Source organism: Anopheles merus, chromosome 3L (assembly GCF_017562075.2).
Source record: "Anopheles merus strain MAF chromosome 3L, AmerM5.1, whole genome shotgun sequence".
In the NCBI taxonomy this organism is placed as follows: Eukaryota; Metazoa; Arthropoda; class Insecta; order Diptera; family Culicidae; genus Anopheles; species Anopheles merus.
This window is the reverse complement of record NC_054085.1, coordinates 22,630,546-22,646,899: the sequence shown is the minus strand read 5'-3', so window position 1 is coordinate 22,646,899 and position 16,354 is coordinate 22,630,546. Positions and strand designations below refer to the sequence as shown.

Sequence of the window (16,354 nt, the reverse complement as noted above, 5' to 3'; positions counted from 1 at the left end):
CGAATCAATCAAACCGTTGTTGTGGTGCTTGCTGCTACTGCACTGTGGCCAACTGGCAACGGTGAGGCTGATGAGGTTGCCGGTAGCCTCAGGCAGCTCCCGCGCCGCGGCATACCATTTGCATACAATGTGCAACAGTCCGAAACCGAAAACGGTCGGTTTAGCATGTTTGCATTTGTGTGTGTGTGTTTTTTTGTCATGCACCTTTGTCTATCCGCAATCTGACGGACGGATGGAAGTGGCGGTTGTCATCATGGGAACGAACACACACACACACATTCGAACGCTACCGTTCAGCGAGGAGATCGCTAATGAAGATGTTAACGGATTGCTGGATCCGGTGGGATTGGAAACGTTTTAGCAAGGGAATAATAATCACAAGCTTGAGCTCGGCCTTATCTGGTGAAGCATTTCCTACTGGTCAGGTTATCAGTTAGTCAGCGTTTTGGTCAAGTGGACAGATCAGCAAACGGAGAAGTTCCGGCATTGGTAGGAAATTACACACAAAAGTGACACACAAAATGCCATCTGTCGTAGAAACCCGCTCGCTGCAGGTGAAATCGACATCTGACATGACATCTCAACCCCAAAATCATTACCCCGCAATAACTTAACCTCGTTAATGTACCAGCCAGCAGGGTGGACCAGCAGCAGCAGTACCATTGAATGCGCTGCAGATCCAACTGGAGCGATATGAGCGCAATAATGCGTAATTCAATTAAAATTCTCGTTACAGTTTGTACAAATTACTGTCTCGTTGCTCGTTGTGTATCGATTTCGTTGTTCACAAGTATCGAAAACGAGACCGAAAAAAGCGGATAAAGCATGCTGATACTCAAGGAAACAAAGCGAAAGGAGATAAAAAAAAACACCAAAACCAAACCACAAACCGCATCGTACAAAAGAAACATGTTGAGAAAATAATAATAAAACAAAACCAACCCAGAAAGCCAGATAGAAGTAAGGTGTGAATAAATTACCATTAACAATCGGTACGTGAAGGCATTATTTTCACACATATACGCACTGGTTCTCGCTGTGGCCTCGTCTCGTTCTGCATCAGGTGCATATTTTCGGTTTCAGTATTTTTACATTTTTTTGTTGAAGAATTTCTCTTTTACATCAGATATTAGGATGGGCGTACACGAAACATTTTGTTGCACCGAAAGCATGCTGCAGACAGGGGGCGATCGATTCGCTATCTAATTAATTGTATTATAATTTTTCAATTGAAGTGTGCAATTATTCGCCACCGACTGAGATGTTCGATTCCCTCCACGAGGGTGGTATTTGCCTTACGGGGAATTTTTTGAAATTATTTTTCATGCTTCAAAACCATGTGTTGGAAGAGAATAAGCATGGGAATCTCAAGATAAAAAATATATACGATTATTTTTAATATTTGGAAGAAGCTCCTGACATCCTAACTCAAGGTAGAGATTCAACTTCAAACCATTTCCTAATGAGTAAAGTAAAAGTGACAGCTTCTTCCTTCGCTTGGACTTTCCGGCCCCGCGCAAGAGTCGCAACAGCATAAACAGGTTTATTTATTGTGCCGCATCGCTCGGCTGACCATCTGGCGAAAGGAAGGGTCCCCAAAACAGACCCAAAGTTCGCCGATTGATGGAGCGAAATGGAAGTAAATTATGATGAAAAGTTTGTGTGCTTGTTGTAGGAAAGCAGCTGGCTTAAAACATGTGCCCGCGAAATGTGCAGCTCAGTGGCTAGTTTGGTCTTAAATGATAGACCGTAGCCCTTTCAGTTTGTTTTCTGGCTTTTCAACTTTGCTTGCAAACCAATATGCTAATTAGCTTCCCAATTTTCCGCTGCTTTCGTTTTTTTTTGTTTTCTGGGTGTTCGCTCCGGCTGCACGTGTGTATCAACGTTGCGATCTGTGTTGCAGATCATTGCCACACGTAGATAGCGATTATCCGCCGATTGTGGTGGTGGACAAAAACAAACAACACCTTTCGCACCGTTGCCTCGCCCCAGCCGCAGCAGCAGACACTGAAACGACGAGAGGAAATTAGTTTAACCAAACCCACATTTCGGCGAGCTGCGCCAGCCGAACGGTCAGGGTCCCAAAAGCAAACAAAGCCAAACACCGATGCCAGCCGATGAAATCTTTCGCCAGTTTTTATCGCTCCCTTTCGCGGGCGCAGACACTTTAATTATCTACCGCAGCAGCAAATGGTCCCGGGGTCCCGAGGGGTAAAACAAAAGCGACGGCAAAATAAATTCACCATTTAGGAGGTGGCACGAGTATCGATTGCCAATCGGGGCGCGATCGCGCGAGATGCAAATTAGGCTTACAGCAGCCGCCTCAGGGGGAGGAGCCGAATCCAAGAAATGAGCCGCAAACATAGTTATGTTTTTTTTCTTCACTGGTTTTCATTCAGCCACCTAGGTGATATGAAAAGGAAAGACAAAAAAAGTTGCACTCTTTTTCGGCACACAAATTGGGCACGAGGTCAAACGAGGCCCTGCTTTTACGGAGGGTTTTTCCTTCTAGGAAAAGAGGAGGCTGCTCTCGACTGGTTGCGAACTGTTTAGCAAGGGTGCTATTAAGCTAGCTGCACAGCGTGGCCGTTGTTAATGATAGAGCGAAGCGGGCTCAAAAACAAGCAACTTTACAGAGCGTTTCTACGGTTGTTAAGGACGGCGTTAAGGAAAAATAAACATACCAACAACATTGGAATGATAAATCATACGTGCAGCCATCAAGTATCGCTGCGTTTGTGCCGCTAAAAAAGCGACGCTAAAAATGCTTTAAAGTGTAATAAAGCGAAGAAACAGGTTGTCGGTCGGCCGGACAATAAAAACAACCATTCCTACATGTGTTTTTCATAATCAGATAAAAGGTAGCGCACATTTCGATGCACAAATAAAAGGTTTTCTCATGTCCCAGACCCATAAATGCTGTCACGGTATCGCGGTGGTGCGATCGGTCCGCCACAACAAAAGTTGCAAGCTGCGACTACAACAATTGACGTACTTTAAAAATCGATTACGATCAGCACGGGCACCAGGGCGAGGTGACGATTAATGCAGGCGGGAAAACAATTACACAAAACGCCGCGGTGACGGTTTCGGCGGACGTATGCCGGAGGAAATTGGATTTGCATCGCGGTGGGTTAGCATTGGGGCTGGTGTTTGTGCATACATTTTGCAACGATAATCTGGGCGCTCTGGGCGAACGACTGACTGACTGCTGCATCCAGCTCGACCTTACCAGTCGGCGCTGTAATGACAAACACCACGTGACCCTGGGCGCTAGGGGTTTTAAACATTTTATATGCAAAACATACACACCTTTCCAGCGATGCTATTAGCCTCGGCTTGAGTGCACTTGAAGCCTCCGCAAAACGTTGTAAGCTGGAAGCAACAGTGCAGCGGGGAACTTTGAGGACAAATTAGGCTAAATTTTGTAATAAAAATTATTACACCGCACTCGCCGTTTCAGAGACACCCATTAGCACCGCGCAAATGGGAAGTGTCCTTTCCTGTTACTCCTTCTATTAGCCGTGGCGATTGGGTCAGTGATTTAGTGCCGCTTGCACACGCGGGCCAACACGCAGCAAAAGGTCGCACGAGTGTAACCGTAACAAAACGGTTGTGCAAAGTGGAATAATTTCCCCTTGTTGCGTTCATGCATAAAACATTACAGCCCATTCCGCACGGCATGAAGGTGAAAATCGAAGTCACCAACACACACGAGCGCAAACACCACCATTGCACGTAGTGGTTCAATTGCAGACAGTGTGCAGCAAACATTTTTCCCATTCATCGGACCAGCCCTGCCCTGGTGCTTCTGGCCATCTACACCTTTATGCTCAGTGAGAGAAGGCCAGCACAGGAAGCAGTATGAAGAAGTGCATGTTTACCGGTTGTCTACAAATCGACAGAAGCAGAACTGTTTGTCTGGGAATGATTCTGACAGCGGAAGTGGCAAACAACGGTGCAGCATACGGGAAAGAAGAATGGCGAATGGTTCGTTGCTTCTCCGCCCGTTGCAGTCGTTCGTTTGCCCCGAGCAGGGGGCCTTCGATCGTACGAGTCTCGTGGCAGGAGTCGTATGTTTGCCGCCTGCGCTGTGGTGTGTTAATTTAGAAAAATTAATGTTGTACGTAAATATTTACCTTTGCATAAATTCAACCCCGCACCGATGGGAAGGAAAGGTAAAGCAAACACGCGGGGCAGACACACACACTCACGCCAAAGGGTGGTTAATTGTGGTGAAAAGTAGTATGATGGTAACACCACTCCCCTCTTATATTCCGATCGAAGCAAGCAAGTTCTGTAACAAACGTGGCGCACGTTGAAGATCGTGTAAAGGTAGATAAGATCCGTTCCGATAGCGGCCCGGTGTATCGGTGTAAAGCGCCAAGTATTCGGGGATGCACCTCCGGTACGAAAAAAAGGTGTGAGTTTCGGATAATTAATGGTGGCGTTTGAAGGACGGAAATGCATCCAGCGAATGATGGGATCATTCTATCAAAAAATAATAACTTTTGTAGCACATTTTACCTTTTCTGCTCTTGGGATGAACCTCGGAAGCTATTGTAGAACAAAGAAATTGAAATGTGTTTTCCTGATTGATGTCTGAAGCGCTCCAGCTGAGCGCTTCTAATAACAGATAATTAACTGTTTTAATTACAAACATCATGGATTAAACTCACACCGCACACACACGCTGCATTAGCATAAACATTGGGTTGGCATAATTTATGAGTGTTTACACGAAAGTTACTTCTTGGGGTTTGAAATTTGTTATTCAAATACGGCACTCACCACGAGGAAATTCGGGTATAGCAATAAATTCAAGCACCTAATAAAATTAGTGAACCCTCGAAGCTCGAAGGAAACCCTCAGTGAGCTTCCGGAAGGAGCTCAAAAACCTTCCCAAATTGCCGAAAATATGTAAATTGAGAAAGGGGAAAGTTTCTGTTTTATTGTATTCTCGCCGGAAACTAACCGGGTAGAAGGTAGCTTCTGGGATGCAATAACTTTCAGCGAGCATTTCCAAAATTTCCCGCTTGAAGTGAACGAAATATTAAGAACCAATCGGTGGACCCAAGCTGTCTGGCAAATTGCATTGTTACAGTCATAAATTAATAACCATTGCATGCCGCCATCAACAGTGCGCTGGATTGAGCTTGGTAAAAAAAGGGAGCAACCCATTCATACAACAGTTTCAAAATAGTGAACTCAATAAAAAAACATCATTCAAAGATAGAGAGAAAAAAACCAGACCAGAGACATAAAGGCTACCGAGCGCTCCCGAATATTCCAACCTATTCGGTTTCGTTTCCGTTCCGAGGGGTGCTTTCGCTGTAGCTTGTGTGGTGCCGTGACCAGGATACAATCGTGTGCTCTCGCTCCGCACCATTGCCAGCGAGTGTAATGAGGGGTTTGGCTGTTTGGTCGCGCTGGTTTCGGTGGTTTGGGGGTGTCTCTACGGCAATAGGATAATGTTTATTATTTGGTTTCGAGTGTATCGAGAAAAAAAAGCTCTAGGAAAAAAAAAAATAATGCGCCGTTTGATGTTGTTTTCGGCACACGGCAGCAATGCGAAGAAAGCTCGGGAGCAATACAAAATAAAAGTAGGAAAAACTGGAGGAGGGCATCATTTGAAATGGAGCGTTCAGTTTAAACATTATAATTTCGGTGTTTGCTGCATTGCTATCCACTGCATCCTCCGTTTCCCTGACCTCCGTTTTGGGGGGGGGGGGAGGCCTTCCTCCGAGTAAATTGGAGTCGATATGACGATAATGAAGTGTTATTATCGGCACTGCCTGTAAAAGTGGCAGCCGGCGGACCCTTCTCTTTGAACCCATACAAACACGATGCTCCGTGACATTCACAGCCCGGTAACCGCCCCGGCCAGATGCTGGCGGTCGGCTTGAATGTGTCAATTGTGTGGCTTTATCTTGGGGGATTTCTGTTTTTTTTTTTTTGCTTTTATCTCTCTCGCTTTCCTTTCGTTTCCATTTTGTCCGCGGCTGTCCGGACCAGAATCGTGCTCGATCGTGGGTAGGGCGAGCGATTTGAATGAAGACACTACTGCTACTACTACTTACCCAACAGCTTCGAGACGGCCCCCTGCTGGGTGAGCATATGCTGCGCCAGATCATAGCCGCGCAGACCGAAGCGGGACAGCTCGAGCAGCCGGTGTTGCGACACCAGCCCGGCCAGGGCGTGTGCGTTGGCGGTACCGGCCGCGCCGGCAGCGGCAGCAGCCGCCGCGGCACCGAACAGATTCGTCGTCGGCTGTACCGAGCCGGGCGAGGGCAGGTTAGGTGAGAGGCCGACTGTAAATATACGAGTGTGGGAGAAAACTATTAGTGAAAACAGTAATAAATCAAAATGTGCGTTCCAGGGTATTTTAGGGCGGTTGTGATTTCGGGGGTTTATGTTGCGATTTACAATTTCCATGATGCTCTTCAGATGATAATCGTATAACTGAAGCTATAGCTCATCATTCTCCATGGAACATCATTCGATCATTTGAAAGCAGAATCTTTCATAGAAAGATCGAAATTCGAAATTACATTGAAACTACTTAGGACTGACACAATTCTTAAAATTAGCTTAGGTTTATTAACACTCATGTTTATCAATTGGAGACTTAATTTGCTTATCATTTGATGTGCAAACATTATATTTTTACACTACTCTAGTACTAAATACAGCAAACATATTCAATTTAAAGCTGGAAAGCAAAACAAAAATTGTAAAATTCTCATTATGACAAAACAGCCATCAAGTAGTTACACATTGCCTTGTGATATTTATGACGTTTATTGTTCTGCCGTTGAATAATACATAAATCGGCCTTGTGAATCTCGTTTTTGTATACAAATAAAATGATAATTTTTCCTTAATTTAAGTCAACCCGATGCCATTTGTTCTACAAAACAGATCAATACATCCTGTTGTCCACTGTGATGAAGTCGAATTTGATGAGCGCGATCAATCAACGTCTCCGCGTGCAAAGGGCTAGAAACACACGCGAATCGAATAAAGTTCCCATTTGTATGTTTTTTTTTTTCTCTGTATGTTTGTTCACTTTGTTCAAACAACCAATAACTTAACCTACCTACCTCCTCCACGTCAACTGTTTCGCACTGCCACGGGGCCAAACAGCATAAACCATGCAAGGGAGCAAAGAAATCACCGGCCCTGCGCGTTTGCACCTTCGCACCGAACAGAAACACAGGTAGCGCAAGAAAATGCATTTTTCTTCATCAAATTACAAACGCCCGGGCCCTGCTTCGCCCCATCCACAGTGCCAGCCCGTCCCGTGCGGCAAACGGCAGCACGGTTCGGCACGGAAACATGAATGTCGGCACGAAATCGAACACCTTTCAAAGTGTTACCGTATGGCGCCGCTTGTAAACGGGGTTTACGCTGAGGCGCAAACAACAAAAAAACCCCAACCATAGACGCATTGGCACTGAAGGGCTGTGCGCAGGGGAAGAATTCAAACAGAAGTCACTGCTGAAAACAATAGAATCGTATATCCTTGTGGCAGTTGGGGCAGTTTTGCTTTTTTGTTTGCTTGTGCCGTGTGCTAACGTCATGTTCTGGCAACGCGTCGGAATTTGTACCCCCGAGTGGAACAACTTGGTATTGGATTGTGATAGCGCAGTCGGCGGACATCGTTTGAATTTTATAAACTCCGTCCAGAGTCCTTGCCGTCGGCGTGGCACTGCGCCGCTTTTGGCAGCCGCAAGAAGTGGACAAGGCAACTGGCAACGCAATATGCAATGTCAAAAATTTATTATAACCAACTTCGGTGCGGACAGACCTGGCTGTTTTTAGGTCTTCCTGGTTTTCTTGCGTTCGCGGGCACAGTTCTCGCAAGTAACAGAGACATTTCGACGCAAGCTTGAATGAACCTTTGCGCTGGGGCTGGGAACACACCAGCCAGTGGGGCATTCTCGTTTCTTCCCTTAAAAAGCGGAACCGGTGCAGAATTTATGCTTCCTTTTTATTCCTTGGCTGGGTGGGGGCGCGAAGGGCGGCCGGGATGTTTGTCTACTGCTGCAGCGCGAGTTCCCGCGAGGAATGGTTGCCGGGGATGGCGGCATCGCAAGCGGCGCTGAGCAATAAAATACACTATATCCTATCAATGAGCAATACATAATCGGAGCGGGAATCGATCTCCCAGGCGAAACGAACACAGACGGCAAATAAGCGCAAAATGCTACCGGATGCAGCAGCAAAGCAGCAAGGTTCCCCGGCCGGGAAACCGTTCCCATCCCATTGAGCCGGTCGCCCTCTCCCATGCCTCCATGGACGCCGGTTGATCGAGTACAATTGTTTTAATATTTATATTTGTGTAATATTTTTATTAAATTTATTGACAACTGAATGAACAATCATGGTCTCACCGGCCAAGCTGTCCGCGGGCCCATCGGTGAAGACTACGAGCTCGTGTGGGATGAAGGGACACAGGATTACGCGTCGTCTCTCTCTCTCTCTCTCCCTCTGCTTCCAACCCGTGAATCCCGAGGCCGTTTTGATGACGATTATTTATTAGAACGTACACCGTGTCCCCGTCCCCGGCGCATTGGAACAGTGGCGACGCGCTGTCAACGATACCGAGCTCGGCAATCGGCAAGCAACCTTCCGGCCGCTGGCTCGATTCACCGCTCAGTTTTGCGTGTAGAAAAACGCACTCACCGCGTCACGTCGACCGACCGACATCTTCATTACGAAATTGCGGAAACCGTTTTGGGCAATTGGGCGAACAGGAAGCACCTTTGGTAGCAGCAGCGCGGGAACGCTGCGCCGTGCACCTAACGAGGCCGCACCGCGCCGTCGTTTTGAATTGTAAATCATATTCAATCGCGACTGATCGGGTCCGGTGGCGGGCAAAGATCAAACGAGATAATGCACTTTTTGCACGAGCGCTGCAAGACAGTTCACTTCGAACGATCGCCCTTTAGGGAGGGCGAGAGAGGCGAGTGAAGTGAAGGTTGGCTTTAGCTGGCACTGCGCTGTAAACGCTTCGCAGCATAATTGATCATCGGTACGTACGGCGAGGGGGGGGGATAAAATATTTGCACATGCACATTGCACTTGCTGCTGGATGCCCGTTATTTGCATCCGGCTGGTACGGTGTGCGAAACAGACAGGAAGTTCTAATGCTTTCGTATCATTAAGCATTGACAGGGGGTTTGTGAAATAATGAGACGAAACGGCCGGAAGGCTTGTTAGTAGGGTATCGGCCGTTCCGTTCCGTATCAATCATTGTGCGGAATGATGGGCTGTGCGCTTCTATAATTAGAGGAGAGATGGTGAGGAACTTGAAGCCTTAAAGCCTGTGTATAATAAATATATGATAATACAATAATCATGCTATGGTTGGACATTAAATATTGAATAATTGTTTGTGTATTTTCCCAGTGCTATGCTCACTGCAAATAATGAAATTGAAAATGCAAAAAAGACTTGATGACTAAACATTTAATCTAATTGGAACAAAACGTATCTCATAATAAGAAGCATTTGATTTTTAGGTTTTATGTTATTTCAATCGCTTAATTTAAAATGAATTTAATAAAGGATAATTTAGCTTATAAATATCATGGGTGTGCGGGAGTTTTTGGTGATTTCTCGCAATGTGTTTGAATCGTCCCACGATTTCTTGACCGTCTCCCACTTATTATTAAATCATTTGTCGACGTCGCGCCAGCATTTCTTAACGAAATGTTTCAAAATTTTCAACGAATTGTTAAATAAATTGTAGGACGAACAAAGAAATCGAAAAATATCCAAAAAATCCTCGAGAAACTACCAAACATGAATGAAAACTCTGTATGGTTCTAATAATAAACCTGACAATCAAATGTCGAAGTGCAGATAGAAATACTTTACACAAACTAAAGTTTTATAATAATAAATAGACTATTCGATTAAATAATCGAGCCTGAAAATTAACACGATTTGTTTGTTTGTTTTTTTTTTATTCCGGGAGAAGAACGTTAAAAAAAACAAAAAATTAATTTACAATCGATTATAACCTCAGGAGACTATCATTACAGGGTTTCCCATATTGTTTGGTGTGTTCCCAATATTTTTAGGACGTTTTCTTGATTTTTTTATTCAATTGTATTGATATCCAATCGGACGATACCAATAAATTATGAGAACGATCCAAACATCGACGATGAATAAATGGTATTGGCCTTGGCCATGACTCATGACTAATGGCAACCGTTTGTCTTATTATATTTAGTTACTCTTCAACATTCCGCCATTACCGAGTTTTTTTTTATTTTGTGCAGACTACTTCTGCTCCCTGTTACAATGTTGAAAGTGTCATTCATTCATTTCGTTTCTAGGTCAAACGCTACTTTTGCATAGCGTTAAAACTGCGATATACACATATACACACAAGCCCAAAGGTGAGTATCGAACGGTCAGCCGGTCAGGTGTCGAGCCACAGTTTTCCGAGAAACATCCTTACAACTGTTCACCCCTTTTTTCTGTTGCAGGCTTGTAGTGTCCATAACGCATGCAAAATCCCAGCCCTTTCCGTGGTTGGTATGTTTCAAGACAGGAGAGAACGAGAGAGAGATAAATAAAAAAGAACTGCAAACACACTGTCGCACACCCACATTAGCCACCGCACTCCCCATCCTGGGGACGCAGATTTCGGTGCAACCCAATACGGCTGTCCAAGGTGTTCCCTGAAGTGTGAAGTGATGGTTAGCCACGCAAAAGGCCACACGGGAACGCAAAAGCGTATGTATGTACGGTGAAACAGTCAGTGCAGAGTGGCAGAGCAAGTGAGTGTGTGATAGGAGTTTAAATTAAGCATTCACTTTGGGCCGTTTTTGGGCAATTTTATTCCAGATCAACGTAAAAGGGGGAAAAAAACCTCGACCCTTCCCTCCGTGATTGATAACTTATTTACATGAGGCCGAACATGGGAGGGAGAAAAAGTGCGCGAGGAGGAAGGGAAGTAGCGGGGTTCAAGCAAAGTTTCCGATTACCGATGATCGATATGTTTATTACGTGCTGTATTACTTTGCCTGCTTGGCTGCTTCGGTGAAAACCAGACCGTTGTCTTCCAGTGTTCCCTTGCCCTGGCCCGGTAAACGTAAAAGCACACTCCCCGTAAGCTTTATCGATTAAATGATTTTCACACCTCGCGTTCGACGGCAGTACCGATGGCTGGTACCGTCAAACGAAGAAGCTCGAAGACAGAGAGAGAGAGAGAAAGAGTGTTTATGTGTGGTAGAGAGAAGACGAACGGAAAAACCAATCCTTTCTATCTGCGTTTTCCTACCGGTCGGTGGGGGAACGGCTTTACGCATTGCACTGTTGGGTTTTCCCGGCCAACGAAGAATACAGCGCGTTTGGTAACGCTTTCCAACCCCCGGGTGTGTGCGTGTCTACCGTTGATAATGCAGCTGGATTGGATCGGTTTTTGGCAGGCATCATCGTTTGCACATAAACACCAGCGTTGCCCCATGCCCAGCACCATGATTGATGATGCACGTGATGGGTTAATCTTTAATCCCATAATTGGCTTTAATCGACCTTTTCGGTACGGTTAAAAGGCAGAGCCGTCCTTGTGGGAGCGAAATTACCGTGCGATATGCAAGCGTTGGCTAGCTGGGAACACGTGTAGCTGCTTGTTGTATTGTTGCCCTTTCTTTTAATGCACGAACAAAAAACGGCGCTGCTAGATAGTCGATCAAAACCTCTTAGTCGCTCTTATTGCTTTTTTGGGAGCTCGTGTTTGGGATTTTCCAATGAGTTTTGTTTTTTATTTATTAATTTAAGCTCAATGCTACACACACACCTTTGCGCACATCGTATCGTGTTTTTTTTTTTGCTTTTCATCCATTCTCCGTACTCCGTACACGCGCTAGCCGATTCGTCGAACGACAGAGCTAACCAATAACTAACTAGATTTTCTGCTAAAGGCTGCTTTACCTAATGGGCTGCTCCGTTGTGCTCCGCGTTCGCTTGTACCGCATTCTCGGAACTTACCCCTTAAAAGACTTACCGTTGCGGGCCTGAAGGTTTCCCTTTCGGTCGCCTCTAAACTCTAAGAAGCAGCCCGGTCGCACGTCCGTCTTGCAACACCTGCACCTGCACAAGGGGAAGCCGCTTTTCCTTGAACATCAAATAGGATTACAACGAACACCGAATGCACATAGCTAGTTTAATTTAAAGCTTAAACTCATTTAGCGAACGCTTTCGGCAGTGCGGGTGCACCCGTGTGTGCTAAATGATTGTGACGGGACTTTGTACAATGGGACGGAAATGGGTATTTAATTTGGGACAGGTTTGGCCAACACAGTGTGCAGCAAATATTATGCGATAATACTGATTTAAGATCGAGCACAGTTCGTGTTTTAGTCTCTAGTAAGGTAATGAATGTTTGTTTTGGTTCAAATATAAAATGTTTAAATCGACAGACTTGCCCTGATCGTAAGCCATTAGACCCATTAGCCTCTAAATCAAGTAAACCTTGTTAGATAATCTCCCTTTACAGCATGCAATAGTCACTATACAGGGTTTTCAAGAGTTCTCATATCTGTGGGACATTTTATAGACTCTTTCGTGAAATGAACTTATTGTAATGGGAATTGGACTCCATAGCACACTTGTTGGATAAATCCAAGAGGAATTTCCAAAGAGTCTGTCCAAAAAAGGCCATAGAGTCCAATTCCCATAAGAAAGAGTCAAGTAAGTGTCCTACTACTATAAGAACCCCTAGAATTCCCTGTAAAGGAAGAATTATGATTATTTGATGGTCCAATGAAAATTAAAAATAGCATTTTGTTTCTATTTTGTGCTAATAATTATTTATATTGTTTGATTTTATTAAAATTGAATATTTGACTAATTTTTAACCAGAATATAGCTTTAATATTTTTTTTCAAAAATCTTGCTTTAAAACTGTATTTCTGGTGTATAAAATCAACTGTATAACGCTTGCACAACTACACAACTAAAGCCTGTTTTGACGTCTTTCCGAACCATCCGATGCAAACATGATCGAGCTGCATGACGCTTCGTTCAGTTGTTGCGTTGTGATTGATCCCATTTCCCAGCCACCCCCCCAGCCCTGCAAGGCGCACCAGCTCGACCAGCTCGATCGGTCCAGTGGGAGGAGGGGAGTATGTGCATGGGTGCATTCGAATGCACCGGCGATCGTTTGCGAATTACCGTGCGCAAACGTTAGGTTAATCGCATTTTAATTTATTTATAATAATTATGATGACTGCGCTCGAGCGCTACGATCACGATCCCGTACTGCGAGGGAGTACGAGGAGAAGGTGGTAGGGATGGTTTCGAAGGGCATTTTGGTGGGTGCATGGGCTCACTCTCTTTTTCTCTCTCTGTCTCGGGTGAGGTGCATAATTTGTGCCCACATATTCCATAAATGTGTGTGCTTTTTTATATTTCTTACTGAAAGCACGCAAAGAAAGAGGACAACAGATGGAGAAGCTCGATGAGGGTGGCCAGAGGAGTGCTGTGTGAAAGAGAAAGGACGAATAAAATAACAACTGCGCGCACACACACACGCTGGAAAGAAGCAGGCGACGAAGAAAATGCACAAATGTGCATCCGGCAAAGCATTTGGTTTGCGTCGGAGCGAAGCAGGGGTAATAAAAAGGGTTTGAGTTGTCGCAAAACTACATTTTTAATGCATTTACGATACAGCTGGAAAAGGGGGAGAGGGGAGGTACAGGGCCCTGCATTGCATCACGGTTAATGATGTGATGCTGGATTGTTGCTGATGAATTGCAAGCGTTTTGGAGCGATTGAATGAGTGTACGGGCCATGGTGCAGGTTTGAGTTGGCCAAGGAGAGGAGTCTAATACAGCCCTTACGGTGTGCGGTGGGTGCAACCTTCGCGTGCGTCAGATAAGCGGACGGGGGGGTGCCGGTGGGGGAGCAGTTGAAAGCGCGCCTACAGTTTGCCGTGGACAATGATTAACTTCATATTAAGCGCGGCCGGTGCGCAACTCGAGCTGCTCCTTGAGGTAAGAATTAGCTCAGCCCCGCTCGGCTGGCGCTCTCGTTCTCGGCTGTCTGCCGTCAGCAATAATAATATGCATCCCCAGGGACGTTCGACGAGAGCGAGGAAAGCAATACCGAGCAGAGACCGGACTGGCCCGGACCCATGCGGACAGCGCTGTAGCGCACTTCCCCATCGGCCGGGGCGCAGTCTGGAGCCCCAGTATGGAGAGTTCCAGGAATTTTGTTGCTGCGAACCGAAACCGGAGAACCGGTGGCCTCGAAAAACCGGACCCCAAAGCATCGCCTTCCACGCCTTCCGTTCTGCGCGCTGTTTTCCCCCCCAAACGTGCCGGGGCCGTGCAGCTACGGCCACAGACCAAACACTCCCACCTTCGCTGATCGGAATGGCATCCGGCGAGCATCGGACGGGAGGTTGAGTGAGGCTGGTCCATTTACACTATTTGGCGAAATATTCTTCCCGCTGCCGACGGGTATGGGTGGGCAACGAGCGAGCGAGAATAATTTATGTTGCGCACGCAACAAAAATCGTTGCTCATGAGCAGGGATGAGAAGCCTTCAGCTAAAGTGCGAAGTACGGGCTGGGACGCACGGGTCGAACAGTGGTGATCGGTTCGAATGTGACCGAGAGGCATCTTGCAAGGGAATGAGCCTCTGGGGAGTTGTACACGCACATTCGCACTGGTCGCCCGGGCATAGTTGCGGTTGCTGTGTGGGGAGTGAGTGAGATTGTTATTTTATTTTATTTTTTCGAGGGCTAAATGTTGCAGTTTTGTTGCAGCAGAACAGGGCAGGGACGATGGAGGAGCGATACAATGCTCCAGAAAACGGGGAAATAATTGCTCACTTATGTGAGAAGAGCGTTCGTTTGTTAGAAACAATTAAGTATCAATTGAAAGGATACAAAGAGGGACAATAGAAACATTGTTATACATTTACGTATACATGAAAAGGTTGATGGTAATTACTAAATGCTTCATATACTTTACAATGTTATCTATTTTAACCGTTTTGGGTAATTTATTTGAATTTCGAACCTTTTTTTAATGTCTAGTAGGTAGTTTCATATTTCAATAATTTGTTCTTGCCAATAGATTGTTCATTAAATCAAGACATTAAGAGCGATATCTATATTTAACAATTCTCTTATACTTTTTCCATTTTGTTAACGGATTGAAAAAAGAAAAAAGTTTGCCACTCAATTTTCAAAAGGCTTTATCATTCTCTGGCTTTGTGAGATCCGGTTTTCGTTGCTCTTTGTTATCGCACAAAGTAAAAACATTGAAAACATCACGAATAATATGCAAAACCAGTACCTTTTCACACATAACTGCCATAAATTCAACTCCCCATTCTGTCCCATCCACGGAGAAACCAATGAAATGACATAAATACTGTCAACAAGCTTGTACAAAGCGATCGCCGAATAGCAGCACAGCACAAAAAAAACATAAACGAAATTCTATCAACATGCAAACATAAATACGAGTCCTCCCAGCTAGACTCCGTTGCCCTGCACATTAGCGCTGATTAGCAAAACATTGCCACGGCATGCGGGAAATCGAATATTGGAATGGTAAAACATGCACACATGTGAATCGAAATACCGCCGCCGCCGACGGGTTTTACAATCCCAACGCGAATGCTCACCCGCAAGTTGGCTCATAATTTTCACTGTTTACAACCGGTGCTAGGCAAATTCTGTCACCCACTTTGTGGCGATGGTGGCGGTGGTTGTCACCGCAGGTGATGATTGGTTAATTTTGAAACGGTGTGGGAGAGAAACGAGCGAATGGCCATGGATCTATCCACCGTCCAGCGTCAATGCGCGCGACACTGCGCGCGGTTGATGAAAAGTAGCCAAAGTTGAACAGGAAGATTGTGGCCACGGCAATAACAATCATTCCATTTGTTTCCTTCGCTGTTCATCAGAGATAAAAAACACCCCTCCCGATCCTGCTGGTGACACTTATCATCACTTCATTCTTGGGCGCATTTTATCACACACGGAACGAAAGAAATTAAATTATTTTGTGTTCTCCTCTCCCCACTGCAGACTCCGGTTTGGGACCGGGCGCACCGTTTCGGGGGTATCGTGCCGCGCTGCCGTCATTTAGACGCCCGCGGTGTCACTGATTGGGTGCCCTGCCGTGTCGGTAATTAGTCATAATTTTCATCGGGCGGCAATCTTTCGCCTCTGCCACAGCGACACGATTGGTCACACGTTGGGGCCGGTTGGTTTGTCGACGTGGTAGCATCGCTGATAAGGCGCTAATCGATACGATCGATGTTTTTCGGGGCCAGCAAATGTAAATTATGTCCGTCCTTTCGAAAGGGGTAG

General features: G+C 45.6%; 1 protein-coding gene across 3 annotated transcripts in view; it reads right to left on the bottom strand.

The window, feature by feature from the left end:
- Positions 1–16,354, bottom strand: part of LOC121599879 (paired box protein Pax-7-like) — a 49,943-nt gene that overhangs the window by 20,104 nt on the left and 13,485 nt on the right. For all 3 annotated transcript variants that reach the window (XM_041927992.1, XM_041927991.1, XM_041927993.1), the window contains exon 3: positions 6,081–6,311. In XM_041927992.1, the coding sequence (XP_041783926.1) occupies positions 6,081–6,311 (231 nt within the window). The remainder of the gene's footprint in view (positions 1–6,080; positions 6,312–16,354) is intronic.